General features: G+C 35.4%; 3 protein-coding genes across 31 annotated transcripts in view; all 3 read right to left on the bottom strand.

Moving 5' to 3' along the window:
- Positions 14,296–16,204, bottom strand: LOC107624948 (50S ribosomal protein L7/L12). Its single transcript, XM_016327442.2, has 2 exons — positions 15,964–16,204; positions 14,296–15,647 (listed from the first exon to the last, which is right to left on the bottom strand). The coding sequence occupies exon 2, from the start codon at positions 15,600–15,602 to the stop codon at positions 14,946–14,948; it is 657 nt and encodes a 218-aa protein (XP_016182928.1). The 5' UTR covers positions 15,603–15,647; positions 15,964–16,204; the 3' UTR covers positions 14,296–14,945.
- LOC107624949 (pentatricopeptide repeat-containing protein At2g32630) lies at positions 18,905–23,589 on the bottom strand. 28 transcript variants are annotated; one of them, XM_021115474.1, is made up of 4 exons: positions 23,257–23,589; positions 22,645–22,981; positions 20,378–21,605; positions 18,905–20,002 (listed from the first exon to the last, which is right to left on the bottom strand). In XM_021115474.1, the coding sequence occupies exons 3-4, from the start codon at positions 21,123–21,125 to the stop codon at positions 19,224–19,226; spliced, it is 1,527 nt and encodes a 508-aa protein (XP_020971133.1). In that variant the 5' UTR covers positions 21,126–21,605; positions 22,645–22,981; positions 23,257–23,589; the 3' UTR covers positions 18,905–19,223. The 28 variants fall into 28 exon arrangements, with proteins under 28 accessions (XP_020971133.1, XP_020971116.1, XP_020971120.1 ...); XM_021115457.1 differs by having other exon boundaries at positions 18,905–21,605; positions 22,645–22,742; positions 22,913–22,981; positions 23,206–23,580; XM_021115461.1 differs by having other exon boundaries at positions 18,905–21,605; positions 22,645–22,738; positions 22,913–22,981; positions 23,206–23,580.
- LOC107624950 overlaps positions 24,172–26,327 on the bottom strand; it is a 7,186-nt gene continuing 5,030 nt past the window's right edge. For both annotated transcript variants that reach the window (XM_016327451.2, XM_016327452.2), the window contains exons 7-8: positions 25,582–25,795; positions 24,172–25,480 (exon numbers count right to left, since the gene is read on the bottom strand). In XM_016327451.2, coding sequence (XP_016182937.1) covers positions 24,528–25,480; positions 25,582–25,795 — 1,167 coding nt within the window. In that variant the 3' untranslated portion in view covers positions 24,172–24,527. The remainder of the gene's footprint in view (positions 25,481–25,581; positions 25,796–26,327) is intronic.

Raw genomic sequence — 26,327 nt, 5'->3', positions numbered from 1 at the left:
AAATGTCCAACTTAAGGACTTAAACTAAAAGTGCTAGGTGGGAGACACCCCACCATGGTAAACTCTTTCCATTCCCTTTTAAATTTGCCTAATAAGTGATTTGAGTTACCATTGTAGGTAGATGTTTCATACAAATTTGTTTGTACAATTTAATTGTTAGCTTAGTCACATGCATGTTGTGTTTAGTAGTAGATGAATAATATCAAAAATTGCATTTTTGTGAATTGTGTGATGGTTGAGTGAATAAGAGTTGTGAACACTAAGGGGAGCACCCAGCAGTTCTTTTCAAAAAAAAAAAAAAGAGAGAGATAGAGATGAAGAAATGGGCATGGACGCGCGCGCGCAACGTGCGCGTACGCGTCCTGACGCGCATGCACCATAAGCCACATTCCAGAGAGTTGGGCCTCTCCTGGGCCAGCGTTGTGCCTCCGGCCCAACTCATTCCACGCTGACGCGCGCTACGTGCGTACGCGCACATACAGCTATGCGGAACTACACGCGTACGCGCACTTGCCGCGTCCGCGTCGATTCGCTAATGCAACTTCTGGGCCAATATCCAGAGAGTTGCGCTAAATTTGGGCCAACTTTAAGCCCCCAGCTCAACTCACCTCGCGCGGACGCGCACAGGCCGCGTGCGCGCAAATCTCGTGGCGCGACTTCCAGGCTATTCTCCAGAGAGTTAGGCCTGGGTTGGGCCAACTCTAAGCCCCTGGCCCAACTCCATGCACGCGTGCGCGCACGGTACGCGCACGCGTCCTTCCCTCTTTCGCTCACCCTCGCCTAAGCGCGTTGTACGCGCACGCGTAAGACCCCATTTTTCTTAATGGGCGCGGACGCGCAAGGTGCGCGCACGCGCCAATTCAAAAATCGGGATAACCCTACCTCGCGAAGCACACTGCGCAGTCGCGCAAACCCACCCCCTCCAACGTTCCGGTTCTTCTCCTCGCCCCATCTGTGCTCGCAGCAGCAGCGCCGCCTCCGCCGCCGCGCCATCGTCATCGCCGGCGACTCGCCCTGCTCAACCTCACCTTCTCTTCCCCCTCACCCCCACCCATTCTCGCTCTCTCACTCTTCTCTCCCTCTCCCTCCTCTCAACCGCGCCGTGACTAACCCCTCCGCCGCCACCCCGTCCTCACTGCCGGCGGCTCGTCCTTCCATCTACAAGAACTATGCTAGGAATCCTTTGCAGGACGAGGATAAAGAGAATCAGCAGTTGCCTTCTACCAATCCTGGCAAATTCCCCAATCTCTACTGTGAGCTTCGGTTCTCTAGATATCGGACCACGAAGCTGAATGTTGAGAAGAAGTTGCTCCTACCTAATGATGTAAGACGAAGCATTAATGGCCGGATCCTTGAGTTAGGTATTGATTTTGTTGACCGGGACTTGGGTGACATCAATATCTCTTGGGTGAAGGAATTCTACTGCAACTTCTTCCGTCCGACCTTGGATTCGGTTCAGGTGCGGGGTAGAGAGATTCTGCTCACCGAGGCCGCCATTGGGGAGGCATTACATTGCCATCACATTCCGCTTGACCAGTGTACCCACCATCAGGCTGAGATAGCCATCCACACCATGACTTTTGATTATGAGGCGCTTCGGCGCGTGATTGGGATACCTGAGGCTTCTTGGGTTATGGATGCGGGCAACACCAAGCCAACATGATTAGAAGAGAATTGAGTGAATTAACCCTTACACACTTGAGTGAATAGAGCGGATACACATCCGGTGAGGGTTCAAAAGTTCAATTACATGCATTTCACCTATATTATCTATATTCTTGCAAGTTCGAACTCCTTTTAATAATTCAATACAATTGTGGTTTGGACTTGGTCCTTATTACTTAGCTCTTGTACTTACACATGCTCTCTTGGGAATTGATTTGTTTGAACTAAGCATTTCCAATTGCCTTAGATAGTTGCATTTAGATAGGACTCATATAGTTTAGTTGCATTCAATAAATGCCATACCCCTTAGTTCCTTCTTACTTTAGCATGAGGACATGCCAAGGCTTAAGTGTGGGGAGGTTGACAAACCCCAATTTGACGGTTTGTTTTGCCTTGAATTTAGAACATTTTGATAACCTTTGTCACATTTAGCCTAAGAATTAGCATGGTTTTGTTATCTCTTCCATGATTGTGCTTAAGTGTAAAAACATGCTTTTTAAGCCTTGTCTTGGTGAATTCTAGTTTCTGCTTGATTCCATACGATGCCTTGATGTGTTTGCTAGTAACCTCAGGTTGAAACTAGGCATGAATCAGAGGAAGCAAGGAAGGAAGCAAGGAAGGAAGCATACAAGTGTATATATACATATCCAAAATCCAAATACACATAAACAAAATCATGCCTCTCCATAAACCTCTAAGAGGATCAAAAGAATAAGTTATGCGGAGAGAAAGCTAAGTACATATATATATACCACTGTACAACAACATAACCCAGTAACCACTTCGCTTCAGGAGCCCAGACGCCTAACGAGACGCCTTTCGACCTGCATCTAAAAAGCAACAACATAGTATGGAATGAGAACCGGAGGTTCTCAGTAAGGTAAAAGTGCCACACACATAATATATAAGGTCCTGGGAATGCCAGAGGCAATTCTAGAACGCCGACACTCGGATTATAGAGTTTAAAGTATTAAACAGAAGCCATAAAAGGTGGTTTTCTAAGAGTATCTAAACCTAACTTAACTTAACCTTAAATCTAAGTCCCATACTTCCATTCCTCCATACCTCCAACTCCATCATGCATTTTCACAGACAAATAGACAAATAAAGGCAAGTACAAGAAGGTTACAAATACTGCAGGTAACAAATACACATTTAACATGGCAAGTACATGTAGGCACACCCAATTAAAGCACAAGCAAGTAATTCAAGTAATATGCATATGATGCATGCCTGTCTTATCACTGATGAGGCTCATTTGTCGGTTATCCAGCCAACCCGACAAGTCTGAATTGAACTTAGACTGTCCCCCGACGTGCATCTCCAAGAGTCTATGCATAGCTTTATCTCAAATAATCAATATTTCTCAATGGGGGTAACATTCCCGGGAATTTATATAGTGTCCGGTCACACTTACGTCGTAGGGTCAACAGAGTATCGAGTTTTCAACCTGGTACACGTGGGGGCAAGCCACGGCACTTTATCAAGGGAATCTCGTATCTCAGATCATTCAAATTCATAAGCCATATAAATAATTCAATTATAATTCATCAACATCCACATCATTCTCAATCGCATCTCATTCAGCATCATACATCAATCATATTCAATCCTTATCCTTCATTATCACACCTCCTATTCCGTCCATCAATAGTTCCAATTCAAAACATAATTCATTCCTTTCTAAATAAATCAAACTTAAAACATACTCATTTTCTTAATAACTCAAAATCAAACTCTATAACCTTTGAATATAAATCTTTTCAAATAATCGTCTAAACAAAATCTCTAATTTTTATAAAATTTCGGCAGCATCTCCTCTAAAATTTGGACTTTGCCACTCTTTTCGGGTCCAAACCTGCATTCTTTTCAATTCAACATACCCTTCCTCATCATAATAACAATCACCACAATAAATCTATCTCAGATCAACAATTATACTCATACAATATTCAAATCCAACCACCAAAATTCAACTAAGAATCATAGTTCACAAATCCTAGGCTTTTAAAACAAAATACCTCAAATCAATAATTCACCAAAGCACCAGTTACTCAACAAGCGCAAAACCAACCATGTTCATCAACAGGATACTAAGTATTAAATATACACATGCAATCCAACTTATCCTATGGTCATCTAGCCTAAGTTTTCACAGAACATTATATATTAAATGCAAAAAATCTAAACCATACCTTATCCGATTCCCAAGTATTATTCCAAGACAATTTTCCTAAAAGAACACAACCCTCAAAACCTCAACTAATCCGCTTCCTCCAAGTTCCCGTATTCACAATTTCAGGCTCCAATTATTTATTTTCAACCTAATACGCATTCATAACACATATATATCCAATTTAGTACTCAAAGCTCAAATTCAATGAAATTAAAATAAAATTATCATATCCTCACCTTACCCAAGCTTCACATAAGCAAGAGTGAATGTTTTCCTCAAGCTAATTGGATCCTAAAACATTAGAAATCAAAGAAATTCAACATTCTCACTCAAAATTCGAAAATTGGGGGAAAGGAGTGGCTGGGTGCTTACCTATAAAATTGTTTCGGTAGAAACATAGAGCTCAATGCGGTGGACACGTAGCCGCAAACGGTGCGACAATCGGAGCTCGGACGGAGAAGTTACGGCGGGTTGAAGTTTGCCGTAAGGGTTGGAAGCGTTTCTTCGTTCTTCCCCCTTCCTCTGCTTGCTGCTACGTAACTAATGGGAGAAAGGGGAAAGTTTGGTTCACTTAATTCTCTTTTGGGGTGGTTTGGGCCCACGGGCCCGGTTCGGACTTGGTTCAATCCAATTTTGGACTGTTTTTTCGAAATTAGTGTCAAAATTCTCGTTTCGATGAGCTCTATCCTAATTTAATATAATATTCACATTTCTAATCTTCCTTATTAAAAACTAATTTATTGACTAATTATCTACTGATTTAACTGGGGTTTACACTAACGGCTCAAGTTATCTAACATTCACTGTTCTGGGTAAGCATGCCCCACGACCATCTTCATCTAAAATAAGTTTAAGCCTACTTGGAGGCTGGTCCAAAAATATAAACCCTGCTTTCCAATCCCTTCCTTCCTTAGCCAAAGAGTCTGCGGCTCGATTTCCTTCTCTATAAGTGTAAGAAAATTTCAAGCTTCATTCTTTCTTTGTAAGATTGTAAATGTTTCTAATCAGTGCCTCCGAGTGATGTTTTACTTTTTTTGCATCCTGTAAAATCTGTATTGCTGCTTCAAAATCTGATTCTACCATAACTCTTCTTAATCCCAATTCCCATGCCATCTATAATTCATGAGTTATGTCCCATAATTCTGCTTGAAATGGATTACTGGCTCCAGCGCTGACTTTGAATCCTGCCACCCATCTCCCAAGATGGTCACGAATTAAGCCCCACACCCTGCTTTTGTTATTTCATAGTCTGCTGCTCCATCTGTATTGACTTTTGTCCAGTCTTCAGAAGACTATTTTGATAAACTTTGTTGCGCGTTGATATAAAAGATTCTCTCTCATTTTTTATCAGTTATTTTTAGTATCAAAAATAGAATATATAAAGTATAAAAAAGTACACACATATAACATTTCTAAAAAAAAAAAAAACTATGTGTTTGGGTTGAAAATATTCAGTTGTGACCCTATTCAGAAAATAACGCACTTATTAAGGCTTATCTTGAGGCTCAAAATATATCGCTTGTCCTGTGCCCACTCCTCTTAGGCTTTGTTTGGTGGAGAAAAGAAATAGAAAGAAAAGAAATTGAATAAAAAGAAATAAGAAGAAAAGAAATAAGAAGAAAAGAAATAGAAAGAAAAGAAATTGAGTAAAAAGAAATAAGAAGAAAAGAAATTGAGGTGAAATTTAATTTCTTTTAGTGTCTTTGGATGGAAAGAAAATAAGATGAAAAGATATTGAAAGATGATTAATTTATGTTGTTTGTTTGAAAGAAAAAGTAGAAGAAAAAAAATGAATAAAATTATATAATAACAATTTTATCCTTTATATGATATAGGCATGTTATTATGTTTATGATTATGTAATATATTTAACAATTTTATTAAATAATAATAACAAAATTTTAATAAAATTAGGGTAACCTATTTAGATATAAATTTTATTTTTGTATACTACTCATCCCAACACATAAATTGGAGACAATTTCAAGAAGCAGACATACATAAATTAATAGTTATATGTTTATAGCTCCAAATATACTAACAAATAACATTATATCATCTGATTAATATATTATATCTTATATTGCATTAATAAATACATATCAAAGATTTCTTACATAATAACAAGCTAAGGTCAGTTAAAAATAAAATTTACACATGAAACTAACAAAGTTAACACTGGAACCTCCTTTATCAAGTCATTACTAATAGCATAGACTTCTTTGACTAAGTCATTACTACTAGCATAGTTAGCAATAGTTATAGTTATGAAAGTCACAAAATACAAAGACATGAGGTATTATCATTATAAGTCTTATTAAGTTATAGATATGTATGTTACCCACAAAATATAAAGGTACTAGTACCTTCCTTGATTCTAAAATTATATTTATGCCAATCTCAAAATATTAGCTACATTACTAGGACTATTGTTCCTAGACTGTACCAACTTCTTTCATCAATCCATATAATGTGGTAAGACGTACGTTAGCTGGAACACCAAAAAATTCTCTCTTAGCTATATCTTTTCTGCATAAAAAACGGTAACACCTCATGCGCAATTCTGGCATCACACCTAAATTCTCTAACTCAGTCTACACATCATTTTAAGAGTAAATTCAATGCCTGCTTTGCTCAAGAATCACAAGACCCTTTTTTGCTATATCAAACAAAATTATTTATTCCTATAATTATACATATCCATACCTTAAAACAAGGATAAAATCTATGATTGTGAAAGATCATTGGAGAAATAACGGTTGCAGATAGTTGTCAAAGAAATTCTTCTCCTAGTAAAATAATTGTCCGTAAAATAGCATGGAAGTGGTGGCTAATAGTTTCTCCAGACCGGTGGTAGAAAATTTTTATATGTTATTAAAATTTAACAAATATGAGTATTTTTTATATGTTATTTTTAATTCAATTTACTAATAAGAGTTAAAATTAATTTATATTTGACAATTTTAGACTAAAATTAATTTTAATAAAATAAATATTGTTTTATAATAAAAATTAATATTTATTTATTTATTAACTTAAAAATAACATATAAAAATTGATAAGTTAAGTACTCTTTTTTATAATAAAATTTTTTATTAATATTTATATAGGTTGATTTCACATTAAATTTAATAGTCTAAACTCGATTTATAGATAGAACTCAATTTGTTAGTGAATCAAAATAGACTCATTCGGATTACTAGGGACGTCCCTTGCATGCATAATTCGAATCACCCTGATTCGAACTACCCTAAGACTACATGCATGCATAATTCGAATTGGCCTAATTCGAATTAGTGTTGGTTTGTCTAATTTGAATGAGGCTCATTCGAATTACATAAGAATGTGCTTTTGGGAGATTCACGTAATGTTTTTCAATTTGGTAGAATTGTGTAATTTGGGTCTCCATTTAGTTTAATTGTGCATTTTGTCCCCTCTTTCTACATGGTGCGGTGAGCATGAAAAAGAGAAATGGTAAAGGATCAAAGAACTTCAAAATAATCTGGATCTGGATCTTTCTTTCATTTTCTTACAATTTTCTTGATCGATTTCTCTAGGATTATTGACCGCAAATTCTCCGAATCATCATCGTTATCCTCATCATTCTTCTCTCTTTCATTCTTTTATTCTCTTCCTTCAAGACTCACATGATAGAATTCGATGAGAGTTGCATTATCTAGTTTGTAAGATCAGAATCAGGTAACAATGTTCTGATAAGAGAGTTTCAAAAAAATTTGAAGAATAATTTTTCGAATCAGAGACAGAAATGGCGTCAGAGATTCCACCAGTGTCATCTACAATCGACATTCAACAATTGGCGAGTTTGATCAACTAGCTCAACCTCATGCAAGCAAATCAAAATCACTCCAATCCGAATTGGGATCTAGAAAACGATCCATACTTTTTGCATCTAGGAAAAAATCCAAAAGCGACGTTAACTTCAATTGTGTTAGGACCAAACAACTATCAAAGCTGGAAAAGAGCTATATGGAGAGCATTAAAGTCCAAGAATAAGATTGGATTCATCGATGGTTCAATTCCAAAGCTGCCAAGGGAAGACTTGATGTCGGAAGCTTAGGCAAGGTGCAACACGTATATCGTGTCTTAGATCAATCACTCCTTAAGTTTGAAATTGCACAAAGTGTCATGTGGATTAACTCAGCCGAAAAGCTATGGAAAGAGTTAAAAGATAGATACTGCCAAAGAGATGTATACAGAATAGCTAAATTGGAAGAAAATGCATTTGCAAGCAGACAAGGTGACTTAATAGTGACAACCTACTACACCAAATTGAAGACAATTTGGGAAGAATTGGATAACTATCATTCAATACCAACATGTTTAAGATGTGTTGATGAGTGTTGGTGTGAAGTGAGCATCATGAGAAACTATAGTAAAGAATCAAGAGTGGTTATATTCTTGAGAGAATTGAGTGATCAATATTGCACATTGCGATCACAAATCATGCTGATAAAGCCTTTACCAAGAATAAAGTATGTTTTTTCTTCCTTGCTACAACAAGAGAGGTAGCTAAATGTGAATGAGCTAGTTGATAATAGTGCTCTCATGATGATGAGTTGAAGAACTAACAATGGAGGTCTAAGAATTTAGGCTGGAAATGCAACAGGCAGATGCAGAGGAAAAAGGGGAAGAGGCAATCATAGCAACACTAGAAGGGGTAACAGAAGCCAGAAGTAGTGTACATACTGTGACAAGAGTGGCCACTTGGTTGATGTCTGCTACAAAAAATATGGATTTCCTCCTCATCTCAAGACCAACCAGCCTCAACTTTCAATCTGGTTGCTGAAGAGAATGAATATGAAAACAACAACAACATCCAGAAGGAAGTGGATGGTAAGTCTGAGTTTAATCTCACTGTAAACCATAAGAAATCATTGTTTGCACTCCTTAGCCAACAAGACACACAGCCAAGGCATAGCATCAACCAATTCAGCACCATCACTCTCCTATCAAACTCAGGTATATCTTACATAATGTCATTGTCAACATTTAGTCCAAAGTCTTGGGTTATCGACTCAGGTGCAACTAATCATGTTGCATTTTCTCACAAATCATTTTACAAACTTTACCACATAAAATCAGTACTAATCAACATGCCTAATGGCACAAACACCATAGCATCAGTAGCAGGAACAATTAGATTTTCTAACAATCTTTTTAAGTTTAAAGAACTAACAAAAAATTAATTGATGATGACTAAATATTATTGTTATTGTATGGTTAGTTTGTTCAAATTGTGCAGAAAATTAGTATAAATCCAACTGGTCCAACAACAAACTTCAAGTCCACATATACTCATGGCTCAAGGGAATATTTGTTACTTACACTAACAATTTTCCATCAGAAACAAAAGCAAGCATAAGGCCAAAATAAAGAAAAAGGAAAGAATCAAATTTGGCCCAAGGACAAGTAGATGGCCCAACTGGTGATCCAAATCCATACACTCTAGTTGGTTGCTAACTAAAGAAAGGAACCCCACTTTTATTTGAATCAAATTACCATACCACCGAACCAAACTCTCTCTTCTCCTTTTTCTCTCACCCACGTGAAGTTTGGAAAGAAAGCAAGAAAGAAGAAATCCGATTAGGAGTAAAAAATTGGGTTACCATTTTCAGACAAAGAAGAAGAAAGTCAAAGAAGCTAGGATTTCAAGAAAAGATCACATCTTAAGGCTACAGTAGATAAAGGTTCTCATTTGTGCTTCATCGAAGAAACTTATAGAAATCCTCCTTTTTGCATACACTGAATGAAAAATTTGATTTAAATGGAGGTTATGGAGCTTTGCAAGAAATCAATGGTCAAAAAAGAAATTTGGAGCCAAAGCATAAATGAAGGGCTCGGATTCAAGAAGCAATATAAAAAAGGATGAAAGAGAAGATGGAAGGTATGGATACATGTACTATTAAATCATCGCTACTACTCCATCTCTCTTTTGCGCCGCTGCTGCTGGTGATAATGGGAAAGAAGAAGTCAAACAAGTTGCTTACGATAAGTTTCAAGCTTTGGAAGCTTTACTGCTCTCTTAATGGGGTAAATGACCAAGTATTGGGCAAGGAGTGAGAGCACAAAGTTTGGGTTCCCATAACTTATAGAGCTATACCTTCTTCTCCTTCATAGTTCTCAATTGAATATTCTATTTCTCAGTTTAATCTTTCTTTGTTTCAATGAAAAAAGGCATTACAGTGAGGAATATAAGAAAAATACATTGAGTGAAAAAAGGCACAGAGAGTTAGACTTGGAGAAAAGCCAAATATTTATTTTAGAAAATCTTTTGTATGTACTTCTGTTTTGTTATCATGATCTTGAGGGGATTTCCTTACTAAGTTGGATGAGCACTTAGTGGTTGTAAATCTAGGATGAGTTCTTAGTCAAATATGGATTAGGTAGAAGTTGGGTTTGTTCGAGATAGGATTGGGTTGAATGTTAGAAAAATTGGTGAATGTAATTTTGGTTAAAAATAGTAAAATTTCATCATAGTTGTGATGGAGACTAGATATAAGCTACATTACACAAGGTAACTGAATCAGGACATATCGCTGTTACTTCTTTCACTTTGTTCTAATTCTGATTTTCTTCTCTAAGAAACGAAATTGTCTTTTGCTTTTCATAATCAGAAAAACTTCACAACATCTATTCCTTCACACAATTCTATTTTGTCTCCTCCATCGACAAGAGACAAATTAAAAGTATCTCCTTCTTTTCAACTCGAGGTGACTCAATAGATACTACAAGATTCATCCAGTTTGAAGAAAAAAGCAAGTAAAGTTAAAAGAAGCATAGCTTCAACCCTTTTTCTCTAAGCCACTGATATTCATCAATTAGTATCATATCTTGGTCTCAAAGAGATCAAACTTCACAACTTGGAGGAAAGATCCATATGGCCAACAACATGGGATTTAATACAGTGGCTTACACTCTGACAAAAGGGCAATTCAACAACAGACATCTATTCTTCAATGGAAAAAATTACAACTACTAGAAAGAAAGAATGAATATCTTTGTGCAGTCTGTAAATTACAACATCTGGAAGATAATCATGAATGATCCTTAAATTCCAACTAAAACAAGCGCTGATGGAGTTGTAACTCCTACAGAAGAAGTAGAATGGAATAATGACGACATAAAAAAGTTGGAACTTAATGCCAAAGCTGTCAACATGTTAAACTGTGCCATCAGCTTTGAGAAATACCTAAAGGTATCTAGATGCAAAACAGCAAAGAAAATATGGAATAAGCTCCAAGTTACTCATGAAGTCACTGAGCAAGTAAAAGAAACAATGATTGACATGCTGAGCAAGAAATATGAAATATTTGCTATGGAAGAAGGAGAATTCATAGATGAAATGTTCGAGAGATTCTCTATCATCATAAATAGCTTAGATGCTTTGGGAATTGCTTACTTCGAACAAGTGCTGGTGAGAAAAGTTCTGAAAAGCCTAATAAAGGAGTGAAACACTAAGGCTACTTTTATCCCCAAAAGCAGTAACCTGAACAAAATGATCTATGATGAGTTTAGAGAAAAGTTACTTGCTAACGAAATCACTTATATGAAAAATGATACAAAAAAGAAAGGAGTAGCTCTTAAGTATTGTGATGAATCATTTGAAGATGATTCCAGCAACTGTTTATCAGATGACGATATTGTATTTTTTGCTAGAAAATTTAGAAGGCTAATAAGACAAAGAGAAAGGAGCAGAACAGGCAGCTCAAAGGAACCAAAGAAAGACATCAACAAAGTTATCTGCCATAAATGCAAGGAAGCTGGATATTTCAAATATGATTGTCCCAAGATCAAGAGGGAAGACAAGACTAGGAAGGGCAAGAAAAAGATGCTCATCACCTCATGGGATTATCTGAAAAATGACTTTGAAGAAGATGAAGAATCTGATCACAACTCTCAAGCTTGTCTAATGACTGATCATAATCAAGATGATGAGGTAATCTATTTTGAACCCACTAATGATGAACTCCACCAAATAATTGATGATCTCACTAAAAAAATTAGAAAATTTTTTAATCAATGTTATGAATTTAAATCTGAAAATAACATTTTGAAGGCTGAAAATTTTTACCTTAAAAAAATTAAAAGAAGCCGAAAATACTGTTAATTATATAAAATTTTATTATTTTCATGTTTTAATAATTTATTAATTAATGATATTAAAGTGTTAGTTAGTTCCCAGAGAGATGGAGAACGTGCTGGAGCACAGAAGATGCGTGGAGTGATGACCACAGTAGGAAAACATCGCTGGAGCATGGAAGACCCACAGACAGATTTCGAACGGAATTGATGTGAATCGGTCAATTCTGGACAGTCCAATTGCAGGTCCGGTCCGCACTCTCATCCAAACTGTTCAGACTATCAGTTCTAGTCGGATCCAGTTTTGATAGTTATGATATTTGTAACGTTTAACTTTTTTAATATTTTTGAGTTTTTCCTCTCACAGGGACATTGATTATTGCATCGTGTAAACTACTAAAATGATATCTGAAAGTTTATATTCCTAATAAAAATTAATTTTTTATGTAATTTTTTGCAAGCATTACTAAAAAAATTAGTTCTTTTATCCTTAAATTTTAGTAATTTTATGTCAAGTGAATTTTTTCTTAAAAAAATATTTTATTGTGAATGATCACATTATTTTGAAAAATAAAAAAAAAAATCTAAAGATCAAATTTTGCTCCAAATTTTTTGTTGCACTTTTTAAATATTTATTTAAATATTGTTACAAAAATTCGGAACAAATAGATAAATTGTTTGCTAAATATAAAATTTTTTTGTCACTTATAAAAAATATAATATTTATTGGTTATATTTGTTGCATTTTCAAATTATTCAAGAATTAGTGTGTCGATAACATTTTTTAAGATCTTTTTGTCAGTGACGGAATCTTTTAGGAACCAAATCAGTAATTTTCTATTCTTGACTTATTGCTCTTATAAAAAACAACAGATTATTTTTCTTTTATTTTCTTTTTCTTTTTTAATGAAAAAATTTGTTTAGGTCTTAATATTAAGAGTTCTTCACAATAATACTATTATATGAATAGTGAAGTTAAATTAAAATACTTAAATAATGAGACTTCTTGAGTCAAACTTTTTTTGTGTTTTTAGGATCATCTAATGAGTTAAAATCATGAGAAACTCTTGGAGAAAAAAATAATTGAATACGATTTTTGTTTAGAGACATATAATTTATGAATTTAATAGAGATATATAAGTTATCACTTTTGTTTCATTTTTTTTGTATAAGCAGGAGTTAATTTAGATCTCTTTTCTTTCCTTGACAAAATTGAGAAAATATAAATAACCTTTGGTCCGAGAGAATAGGTGAATTAAGGAGAGTACATGAGTCAATAGAAGTAGATAATATACATCTCAAAAATAATCATATCTCTTGACTATATTGATGAATTCTAATATTTAAGCAAATGATTACTCTATTTTAGACCAAAAATAGTCATCAATAGTTACTAGGTTATAGCCAACGATATAAACTTAGTTTCTTTATTTGTTAATTTATTGTCCCTCTTTCTCATTTTTTTGTTCTCTTTCTCCTCCCTTTAGTGGGTGAAAATTTTCAGGAAAAAATCATGTAACAATATAGTAGGTATAAAAGAATTTGATTGAGAAAAGAATTTGACTATATTGTTTAGTTGATCTGTTTCTGCTTTCTTCCAATGTATGGTGGCTGGCTGCTGGAGCTTTGGTTCATTAGAGGCAGTTTCCAACCAGGTTCATAGTTGATCTGCTTCCCACAATATCACCCTTTTTACCTACTCTTTCAAAATATTAGCCGTGAAATACTATCTTTTGTGTTTATCTATTTCCATGGTTGTTATTCTTTGTGATTGTAAGAAATTAATTTGATACACTAACAAACTATTATTTTGTGCTGATTCAAAGGAACGACCTACTGCTGTCATATTATGTTGTCACTGTTCAATTTTACTGTTGTTTTTGTTAGAACTCTGCATTGCTATCCTTTGAAAGCTCTCTTGATAATTTAAATTTTTTTCTATCAATAAGTAGGTGACAACTGAGGAAGAAGGTTTTGTTTCAGTTCTCTATTTCTCTCTTTCTTCTTTTTAGCTTCTGCTCTTTAGTACTATTGATTTTTTATAAATTTTACTCTTTTGAGTTGTGAAGCATATTAATCTTTGAACTATAATGTGATTGTATTTAGTGGCATTGATGTTGTTGTTGGATGATTTACTTTTAAAATTAAATCTTTCTAAGAAACATTTATGTCATATGATGTGATATTGCACTAATTTTCGATAGATGGACTGTCCTGACCAACAAATTTTCTCATTCTGATACTAACAATGTAAAAGAATTTTACATGAACAACCTATCGTATATTACTATATCAACAAAAATTTCAAACATAAATATCCTTCAACAAATCAATATTTGCACAACTCACTTAAGGAGCAACAAAATTTAGAGGGCTGGGTGATTATGACTCATGGAATTTTCCATGTTTAATGAAGGGATTGTTTGTACACATGATGTATAGAATCCTGTCTAGACTCACACACACTCCATCGTTCAATCCAAATGAGATTCGTATGACCATATCTCATTAAATGGTGAATAAAACGAGACAACATAATGTTAGCTACATATGCTTATTATGCTCAAACCTAATGTGAGCTGTTAATGCTAAAATTCATGTGTCCATGGATAATATTAATGTGAGTAAATTCTATATATCCAAGTCTTGTTCCACAAGTCAATTACACACACTATATTAGATTAATAGATTTCATATATAGTGTTTCATAGAAAGATTGCCAAGAAAAACCAATTTTCTCGAATATGTATACATGTGAACATCAGCAGTAGGAAAACCACTTTTATTGACCTCCATGAGGAGTGATATGAAGGATAATTTTCAAGCATAAATCAAGTTCCAGATTAAGCTAAATTAACACACATTAACACAACCACTACCAAAAATTTTTGTGGTATCCTAGGATGACAATATGAACTTTTCAAACTTTCAGATAATTTGACAAAAAGATGGTGAACAATGGAAGAAATCTCTTTCCAAAGGAACAACAAAGATAATGTTACCTTCATTCCATGACAACTTTTGCACCAAGAGCTTTCAGTTTCTCTATAATCTGTTCTCCTTCTTCCTTTGAAACACCTTTCTTTATAATAGAAGGCGTTTTCTCCACTAACTCCTTTGCCTCCTTCAGGCCTAAATCAGTAAAGCCCCGGACCTCCTTGATGACTTTAATCTTGGAAGTTGCTTCATACGACTCTAATTTCAGTTCAAATACAGTTTTTTCCGGCTTCTTCTCCTCCTCTGCCGCAGCTGGTTCCGCTTTCATTGACGCAATTCCAGCAAGATTTGCAGTTCCTGGTTTCAAAAATCCCACGGTAGGTAGCTCCTTCATGCCCATCTTCTTCGTCATAATATGACCCAATTCCGCTGCTTCAGCTACGGTTAGAGATGCCATCTCATCAACAAGCCTGAAAACTCTCTCTGATGGAGGGTTGTGTCGAGCCGTAAGATCAAATGTTGCAGGATCAAAATCAGCCGGGAGACTTCGTTGCTCGATTTCCACCTCCTCAACATTCTCCTCCACCTCTTTTCGTGCAATTTGACCAAAATTTCTTGACAGTACATTTGACTTACTAGCATTAAGCCCTACTATAACCAACCCAAGAGGTTGTCTGCATAAACCTTGTGGTAAACAATGCCTTAATCTTAAAAGTGTTTCCATTCTTAGCTTTCACAGTGCAAACTTCTAATCCAGTTAACAAATATCCTGAAAATAGAGCACAACAAAAACAGAACATTTTATTCAAAGAATCTCCTTCTCTATCCATTTATCACAATCGGTTGACAACTCTAGAACCTTGTATTACTATCATAAACAATTGACATGCCACCGATACACTTGAATTATTTCATTTCTATCAGTAACATAATCACTCATGATAGTGATACATTGTGATATAATCTTTATTAATTGAAAAATGAAAGGTTAACCATGAAAACCGTTAGAGAAGTACTAAAATCGAGATGCTGGAATTATGGAAAATCAAAAGAGAAAGTAATTCAAGAGTACAGATCGTTCATACCTGCCCGTCGCGTCGCGGCACGGCGGAGGAGGAAACGAAGGTCATTCGGAGCACGGAGGAGGGGCGAATCTGATGGCGACGGTGAAGACACCGATGCGTTGGGTGTTGGAGAAAGAATAGATGGAAGATGACGGAGAGGGCGTTACACAAAGGGGAGCTTAGGACCTGAGAGCAACGGGATTGGGTTTCTGTTAGGTTTAGGAACAGTGAGTTGTAAAGGGTAAATTACCATTGCCACCCTATGAATTTAATTCATCTTAGAATGATAATAAATATTAAATAATAGAGTAAAGTATCGTTTTTGTCCCCAATATTTGGGGTAAGTCTTATTTGTATCCCTAACGTTTAAATCGTCCTATTTATATTCCTAACATTTATAGAAGTGATTTAATGTTATCCTACTATCAATTATACTAACAAATCAGATTATATTTTTCAATTATTCTCACTTGGATGCATTCATTCTCAATTAGGTCTCACTTGGATGTGTTCGATTTTAATATTATACATACTATTTGTATTTAGATTTAATTATGTCCCTAGAAAAGTGAATTATGTAAATGTTATAGGAATTAGTTTCAACTTTTGATGAGCTATTTTTCGGAGTAGATCATCGATTCTATCACAGATATTTGTATTCTAACTTCAAGAAGAGATTTTCAAAACTCAAACTAAAGCGTTCATAATGTGTAATTGACTGCAGAATAACATTGAATCACTTTTACAAACGTTAGGGATACAAATAGGACGATTTAAACGTTAGGGACACAAATAGAATTTACCCCAAACATTAACGACAAACAATATTTTACTCTAAATAATAATATGGCTATTGTTAAATATTGGTGTATTAATAAGATTAATCAAAATGTTAAGCGCCTTACACTCTAAATGCTCAAAATAATTCATACAAAATTTATGAATCAATTTAGTTTTTAAAATATTCATAGACTCATAAGACCATTGATTCTCGTTAATTTATCTCTAAAATTTGAAATTAATTTAAATTATCCTCTAAAATTTTAGTTTATCCAAATTGAATATCTAAATTTATAATGGTAACTTTAGTCCTGAACTCATTTTCATTAACGACATACCTTAACTTATCAAACGGAATAAAACAAAATAATATTGTTTTATATTGAGGTCTAATCTTTAACGAAATGATATTATTTCACACGAATGATGTTAAATATATTTCTTTTTTACTAGTGATGATCATAAAACGAAAATGTTTTTTAATATTTATTCGTAGCAAACAACATCATTTTGTTAAAGATTGGACACTATTATAAAACAATCTTAGTTTGTTTTATCCGGTACCAAATCAACTTATTGTTATAGGAGATGAGCTCAAAAGCTTATGTAAAATATGATTGTAAATTTGACCAATTTGAATCGATTCAAATTTTCAATTTAAATCTGAGTTCAAATTTCAAGAGTTAAATTGAGGATTAACTTCACCACTAATATAACTTAGATATCAAATTGTGTTGTGAAATCGTACATGTACCAAATCGATTCATACGTAATCAATAAATTTGAGCATTAACAAACTAGTTTTTCCCTTATATTATTAATTTGCTGACAAATTCATCTTATTTGTCAAGTTAAAAATTGATTTTAATTTTGGAATGAGAAATGTTGCCAATTGAGCTACAAGCTCATTAACCATCGCTAATGCTCATGGGGCTCCTCCAATCACTATTCACTAGCACCTAAAAGCAAGTCAAATAGAAGATTAAGTCTCAGTTTACTAGTAAACAAGCGGCAAATCAAATATTAAAGTCCAAACTTAGTACAAATTCAAACTACACTTTTTTTTTGTTTATCTATCTTGTGCCTTTACATGTTAAGTTTAATTATCAAAAGCTATGTCATACTTTTTAAGCACCCAGATAGCTACTTACTATGGAGACAGTAGAGGAAACCACACCTATTAGTTACAATAATATTAGTCAAGGCTTGAAATCATACTATAAATTCAAGAAAGTGCATCAAAGGACAAAGGATAATAATACATCAGAATCTGTGCCGTATAAATCAGTACGAGAAACGATCCAATGCCTATCACAGAAGGGAACAAAGTTCATAGAAGATGTCTTTGATATGAATGTTAAGAAACGGAAAGAAACTAATATTGATGCGAATTGAAGAACAATTTCAGTTCAAATGCACGAGCATTTTGTTCTTGAATTAACTTTGCAGATTAAGAACCAGTCAAAACTTTAGGATGAACTCAAATGCAGATATAAATCAGATGTGCTAGTATGTTTTTCCATAGAAGCTCACTCATATTAAATTTCAACCGATGACTGCACTGGAACATCATGTGTGGCTGCTACATGTAAACAAACCATAGAAAATAATTCATGAAATTGATTAATGATTCACCAACAGGGAGGTGCCCTGCTGTGTTTTCAGTGATTCAAAACAGAGGAAACCAAATGATTCTCAATAAACTAGTCAATACACAGCTTAATTCCACTACTAGTAAGATAATGATTGCAGAAAAAGAAAACATGCACATTGGTAAACCATACTTTGGTGAAACAACTTGATTTACAACTAAGCCCTTAATGATCAGTTTCTTGATACTCTTCCATCCCTGTGCACTTGATTGAAGTGATGTCCACGATTTCTTATCCCTTCTCCGTTACAAAACATTTAGAATCTGCTTCATCGGAACTTAGAAATTTCACACATTTTTATAGGCCCTTGTTTTAATTATGGAAATAAAACATAACAGATAGTATAATGAACATACACAGTTGGCAATCAAGATAGTTCACTATCTTCAACAGCACTAGTAAGTAATAAGCTCCTTTAATAACTCTGGATCAATTCAATATACCATGTGGAATTTTCATAGATAGACAAATTTCATATAAAACTACCATAACATTTTCAGAAATATATCAAACAATGAGGCAAGAGATTGGCAGATAGTCAAACGGTAATTTTTTACCAAACAAAAGAAAACTTAGAAGCAAATACATGAAAGAAGATATATGAGAAGCCATGTAAAACTTATCTGAATTTCGAAAAAACAAGAAACAAAAGATTCATATATTACCCAAGACTGGCTTACATTATCCCAGTATCCAAAACCTAATTTCAGTAACACAACAGCTGGACTTCTGACCCCAGGCACATTGATCTTCTTGTTTCTGATTCAAAGCCAAAATCACCATCCATGAACTGCCATCCTGTCAAAATTGTCAAACCAATATTCCACTGGCTCATTGAATCTACAGGTTCTACTTATGTTCCCCAATTTCATGATGTTGGTTACCATGAGAGGAGGGTTTATGGAGGCTACCAACAAGAGCAGCATAAGCTCTATCATCTGGTGTTAGTCCCATTCCCATCATTTCATCATACAACTTAAAAGCTTCATCTGCTCTTCCTTCCTTGGATAATCCTGAAATAACTGATGTATATGTTGCAATATTCCCGATTATACCCTTTGCTGACATTTCATTGAAAAGATTCAATGCCTCATCTACCCTTCCAGCAATACACTCCCCATGTATTAGTGATGTGTAAGTATATACATCTGGCAGTAATCCCTTTTCTACCATTTCAGATTTTAGCATGTGAGCTTGCTTCATCTTTTCGTTCTTGCTGTATGCATCTATAAGGGTATTGTACGTAACAACATTAGGTACCTCTCCCCTTTTCTCCATATCCCTAAATAACCACTCAGCTTCTGCAAGATTTCCTTCCTTACAATGTATCTCAATAAAAGTAGTGAAACTCACAACATTCGGAACCACTCCTTTCTCTAGCATTGTATTCAAAGTCCTCTTGGCTTCCTCATATCGATGCACTTTACATAGCCCACAAGCAATAATGTTGTATGTAAACACATCTGCTTCGATTTCCTTCCTTGCCATGATATCTTGCACCCTCAAAGCCTCATCTATCAAACCTCTTCTACAATAACCATCAATCATTGTATTAAATATTACTATATTTGGGTCAATGCCTTTACTTTGCATCTCTTCAAGCAATATTTCTGCAGCCTCCATTTGGCCTACCTTGCATACACCACAAAGTAAGGCCCCATAAGTATGTGCATTAGGAAGGATGCCTATCTGAGTCATCTCATCAAACAAAGCGGATGCCCTTTTAATGTTTCCTAACCTAGAATACCAATTTATCATCGTTGTATACACATGACTGTCCATTTCTAAATTTCGTTCATGCATTTCCTCGAATATCTTTTCAACTTCCCCTATATTTCCTAAACTCGCATACCACTGAATCAGAATACTATATGTAGCTAAACTATGAACAACTTGTTCCTTCTCCATTAATCTCAATATCTCATCTACACCCCTTTGATCCTTTCTTCTAACATAAGCATTTAACAATGTATTATAAGTGAACACAGTGGGTTTCACAATACCTTTACCAGCCATCTCAGCCATCAACTCCTTAGCTTTCTCAACCTCTCCTCCCCTACACAGAACATCAACCACAAGTGTCAGAGACTGAACCCTAATTTGAATCCTACCCGACTCGAGCATTCGATGAAAGAACCTACGACACAAATCCAGCTCACCACATTTCTTCAAAGCAAGCAAGAGTACAAAACAAGACCTCTCCTCTATCCCCAACCCCATCATCTTGGCATAATCAAAGACTCTAAATGCCTCTTCAAACAACCTGTTATCAGAACACACTCTGAACAGCATATCAAACAGCTTCTCTGCAAAATGTGGATCAAGTTCACCAACCAAAGAAACAACCCCTGGAATGGGGCAACAAAGCTTACCATCAATAACAACAGAGCTCAGAATGCTCTTCATGGTGGCAAATTTTCGAGCCTCAAAAAGTCTGGAAAGGAGAATCACATGGGCCTTAATATCAAGTATATGAGTAATATTAAAGTTTCTACTTCTAAGGAAGTTGAAAAATGACAACAAAGAATGAGGAGGGAGATCGGGGTTCGAAAGAACATGGTATGTAACATTGGGAGTGATGCATGAGATCATGGACTGCAGTTCTCTATCGGGTCTAAAATAATTGGTGGTATTCGAAATTAGGAGGTTTTGGGTTATCTTATTGACAAGTTCAAGTTGAAGCTTTTGTTGGTCTGAAGGAAAAGACAAACCTTTGTTGAAAAGTCTCAAAAGAGTCTTCTGAGAAGACATTGAATTAAACCACAAAAAAAAAAAATTATTGAAATTGTTGCAATGAATGGATTAAAATGGTTTTATAGAGAGATGAAGTTTTGTTTTACTGGAATCAAAGAAGCTTTTGAGATTGTGGGTTGTAAATTTGCTTCATTCTTACTCCGATAGGATCCCAAACAGGAAGAACACATATTACTTGATAGGGGTGTACATGAGCCGAGTATAAACAGGTTTGTTCTAATCCAGATCCGGCAATACGGCCCTAAATATTCATCAGATCTATTTTTAAGACTCTAACCCAAACACTAGGTCCGATGAAACCCCATCACTTTTGGGCCACAATTATACCAGGTGAAAACCAGGTCTAGATGAAATCTCATCACTTCGTGGCAGGAGCAGCGGCAGGGTCATATATGGTCTATGTCCATAGCTTTGTTTTCCTCATTGATTTGTGCAATACAACTAGGTTTTCCTTCTCCCATTAGTCTTCATCTAAGCCTGCCAAGCAAGGCAAGAACAAAAAAAAATTGACCAATTTATAGATGCCAAGACCAATAACAATTAAAGGAAAATCTGGTGGAAGAGTAGAAATAGAGTGAAACTTTTAAAAAATGAACTACATAATTTTACCTTCCGACAAAACATACTTTAAAAATGTTCATTGCCCTCTAATCTCTATCACGTCCTCTTTTCTTATTGGGCTCAAATTAAGAATATAATTAGAAGCCATTCAAGCAAAGCAAAGCAACACAAATTTACTAGTACATTATATCAATAAACTAGTTATCATAACCGAACCAGTAATCGAACCATTCAGAGTACTGGGTCACTGGTTCAACCAGTGGGTCATGGTTGAACTGGTTGACCCGGTATCACTTAAATAAAAATATAAAATCATAAAAAAAAGTTCAAATTAAAATTTGAAATACATATTACTACTGACACTTTAACAATAATCAAGTCTCAATTCCTAAAAATAACTAATACAAAAATAGACATTAAATCCAAAGGACATACCCATTGTTGCTTATGCATTCCTTCACTTAATTTGAAACACACTTGGTAAACTCAATTACCACTCAAAAATTATGATGTAAACAAGTACAGACTTTGATATAACAATACAATACAGAAAAAAATCAACAATGATATTAAATAAATAATCAAAAGGCATGGTGATATAAACAAGTAAAAGGACTTTGATACAACAAAACAAACACTCCATAATAGCATTCTCTTCCACAGAATTATGATCCGCAAGTTTATATTGGTCACTTCCAAACTTAGAAATTCAATGTTTCTTCTCTTATTATATCCACATAGATTTACACACAACTTATAAACATCACAAACTTTTCCTCTTTTCATTATCTAATAAATCTAGATATTGCCAATCTTGACATGATCATCACCACTGATGAATTCACAGGCAACCTTGACCATGATAAAAATTCCCTTGACCCAATCATCTTCCTACTTATCACTATTGATAAGCTCAAAACAATGCACACAGCAGCAGCCAAAGTAAGCAACACACCTGAATAATTCCCCCCTGAACAGCTTTGGAGAACAATATGAGAACCATCCTTTCCATCAATATCACCATGAGAGTTATTCATCTTCATAACCTACTATCTAATCAGTATAACTAATCATCAATTTATCAAATAAGCATCAATTCATCTAAACCAATTAGCATCAATTTATCTAAAACTACATTAAAACTGAAAAATACTAAGCATAAAAAAATTAATAGAGATTAAAGACTAACTGAAAAAAAAAACAATAAAACAAAAATCACCTACAGAAGCAGAAGTAGAAGTTGAGTCAGGAAAGGAGCAGCTTCGGAGTTCTGAGCTTCAGAACAGCCACACCTAAATCAACTTCATCATTACAATTACAGGCTAAGATTCTCTAAACAGGAACACTTTATTCTTAAGACATAAACCTAAAAAAATTAGTTAAAATTATGGTATCAACCCTTCAACAGTACCATTAATTTGATCAGAAAATTGATTAAACTTCAGTTACCGCAAAATGACAAATTAATTAATTAGGTAAAAAGAATGCAAGAATCTGTGAAGTGTGGAGTGCGAACCACGGAAGACAGGGCCAAAGGAAAAACAGGGGAATGCAGCCAGGGACTCACCGCAGCTGCTTGGCGACGGAACCGGCGAGAAGGAGACGACGTCCGAACCAGGGCTGGCAATTGCTGGTTGCTTCTGTTTCTTCTTGCTGAGCCGGCGACGACGAGACCAAGGAGGGCGGCGACACGCGAACTACGGCGGAACGCCAGCGACTGTGAATGAAGACAATGAGAGAGTTTGAGAGTCAGGGTGTCGCTGGTCGGCTGGTGTGAGTGAGAGCTTGAGAGGCGGATGTGATGTGTGAATTAGGGATTTGGGGCAGTTTAGAGAGTGGCTCGACCCAAACAGGTGACCGGGTGACTGAGATTTTGATCGAACCGGCCGAGGCGAACCGGGTTTGTTTACTATGCAATAAATAATTCTAGACTAACTGGTTTACTTGTTATCATCATCATACAATAAAACACATTGCATTATGCCATTAACTTCAATAACCAACCTTTTAACTTGGAAAGAGCTTAATCTCAATTTGCTCAGCAATACAACGTAGATAAAAAGACCAGATTAGACACTTAGCAGGTAAATACAACATCATCTAAAACTTTATTTTACTTAGAGTTAAATGTTTTAAATAATTGCAGAGTCAAAGTAAAGTGAGAATTTTAAGATGGATGAAGGTAAACTTTTTAGAAAGGATTAAATATTACAAATTAGATTTAAGTATTATTAAATTTTATTTCTAAAATAAATCAATTATAATGTGGAAATTAATATTTATATTTAATGCCTATTAAATTTATGCCTTTCATGGCTCGTATTGATGTGACAATATGGAATAAACAGAAAGTGAAGGAAAAGTTACCAATCGCGCTATTTAATTTTGAATTGATATAGTTGCCAATTGAGCTACAATCTCAAACCATCACTACTGCTCGTGAGGATAATCACTATTCACTAGCACCTAAAACCAAGTCAAATAGAGGAGTAATTCTCAGTTTTACTAGCAGATATTGTATGAAATGCAACTAGTGAAACAGAAATTTTAAGACTAGAATTAAAAGCACTACCATTTACATCACTTTGGCTATTAGCCTATTACCATGGGCAGCCAAACATACATAACCCTATTGGCCACCCAAAAAAATTGACATCTTAGACTAAAGATTGCCCTTACAACATTCTTTTCCAGGACACTTCCTCAGAATACTTTTGTTATACTGACAAAAAAATCTAGTCAAATTACCTTTCCAGAATGCACTGCTAGAAATAACCTAAGTCAGTGAATAACCCCAAAACAGATAACCTACTTAAGACTACAAATGGAACATAGAAGTCAACTGGCTTGGTTTGACAGAACTATCACCTCAGTACTACTGCAAGAAGTACTGCCAGCACCCACAGAAGCACAGTTAAGAGCTACGCTAGAAGCAGTGTTTGGAGTACACAGGGTCGGAGCATTGCCCTGCGGATTTTGATCGACCTGCAAGTCGTGCTCCGGTAGCCCTGGTGATCCCTTTGTCAGATGTTCGTCGTTTGGATTTCTGTCTGTATCAGCGGGAAAGGAATCGGCCTTAACATCTGTGGATGGCTTACTATTATCATCAACACAATCCACAAACTTCTCACATAAATCAGAAGATACAGGAAAGGATTGGCAATCTTCTGTATCTGTCTGGTGCTTAGGTGGTTCAGTTGGGTGTACTTCGGCTTCATCAGAGCCTGGTGTGGTTACCACTTTGGAGTTTGTTTCGCAATTATCGGGACAATCTTCAGTGATGTCCTTTGACTGAAGGTGCACCGAGTCATTGGTTGTAGGAACTGCTTCACCAGAGTGACAACCATCTCTAAGACATTCTGTTTCCTCATAAGTATTGCAGCAGTTGTTTGATTGACCATCTAAATCTACTTGCTTCTCATCATCGTTCAGCTCGACGCAATCAAGACTAGTATTCTTACGTGTACCGGCGTCTTCAGTTCCATCATCAGGGGGATTTGCAGTGCTTATGTCTTCCACTGGCAAATTTTCATGGCAAACAACTTGGCATGTGATATCTTCTGGACATTTATCATGAAGTTTAGTGTTGCCATTATTGTTGGGTAAGTTATTCAATGAACCCTCAGGAAGAAGACTGCCAGATTCAGTAGGCATGGTTTTATCCATCATCTGGTCATCATTAGAACAAGGGATGTCGGCAGAATTGTTCATTGACTGAGATCCAAATGATTCTGCCCCTTCACAATTATTTGCCACCTCGCCTTCTGTATGATCTTTCAGAAGATTGGAAGCTGCAAGAAATTGCATGGAGCAATTAACAATGTTGAAATTTTCAGAGTATGAAAGAAGAGCAATGGCCATCTCAAATCATACATGAGGACCCGCAACATACCTTCTGCAGTAATCACAGTTTCCTCAGCAAACTTATGCTTCAACATCTTCTTCTGCAGCATATCTACATGAGGGAATATCAACAGACTCATGCTCTTTATTATTTTCTTGTTTTCCAATTCAAGCGGCTCAAACCCAAAAACAGAAGTCCAAGTTTCTCTCATTTCTGAGATAGCTGGTATGACCAATAATTCAACATTTAAAGAGCTAAGTGCCTGAAAATAATCATAGAAACGGAGGATTTTAAGTCATCAAAGTGAGAAGAAGGTCCAAAGAAAACTTGATGAAATGAAAGAACAAAAGGATTTCACTCTACAAAAGCACACATAATAATTTACTAACATAACGTATCATCTATCAAAGTGAAACATTATTCTGCCCAGAGAATGGCCATTTAATGTTGGCCCTTAAGGGCTGAAAGCTCCTTTTTACTTCGCCAAATTGTCAATATGGAAATAGAAGTGAACTTTTTAGACTAGTAACACTTGCTAGTGTTAAATGGTACATATTGCTTTCTTTTCAAGATACAGTGTAAGCAAAGGACTCCATTTATTTGCAACACCGCCAGTGTTCAGAGACTGAACGTAGAGCATCTACTAAGATTTACTTCATTTTCTCCACTTTCTATGAATAAAGCAAAAGGAAATAATAGCATCCCCAACATAAATTCTGTTACCTAGCTACCCTTACCTCAGCAGAATTCATGCCTTTCGCATTCTTTCTCTCAGTCATACTTCAGCACTTACA

This window comes from Arachis ipaensis, chromosome B02 (genome assembly GCF_000816755.2).
Source record: "Arachis ipaensis cultivar K30076 chromosome B02, Araip1.1, whole genome shotgun sequence".
Lineage (NCBI taxonomy): Eukaryota > Viridiplantae > Streptophyta > Magnoliopsida > Fabales > Fabaceae > Arachis > Arachis ipaensis.
This window is presented reverse-complemented; position numbering and strand designations above follow the sequence as displayed.

What these genes read in the sequence shown, in the direction of transcription:
- LOC107624948 (XM_016327442.2), bottom strand. Translation starts at nt 15,602, where the DNA reads ATGGAAACACTTTTAAGATTAAGGCATTGTTTACCACAAGGTTTATGC.
- LOC107624949 (XM_021115454.1), bottom strand. Translation starts at nt 21,125, where the DNA reads ATGTCTTCTCAGAAGACTCTTTTGAGACTTTTCAACAAAGGTTTGTCT.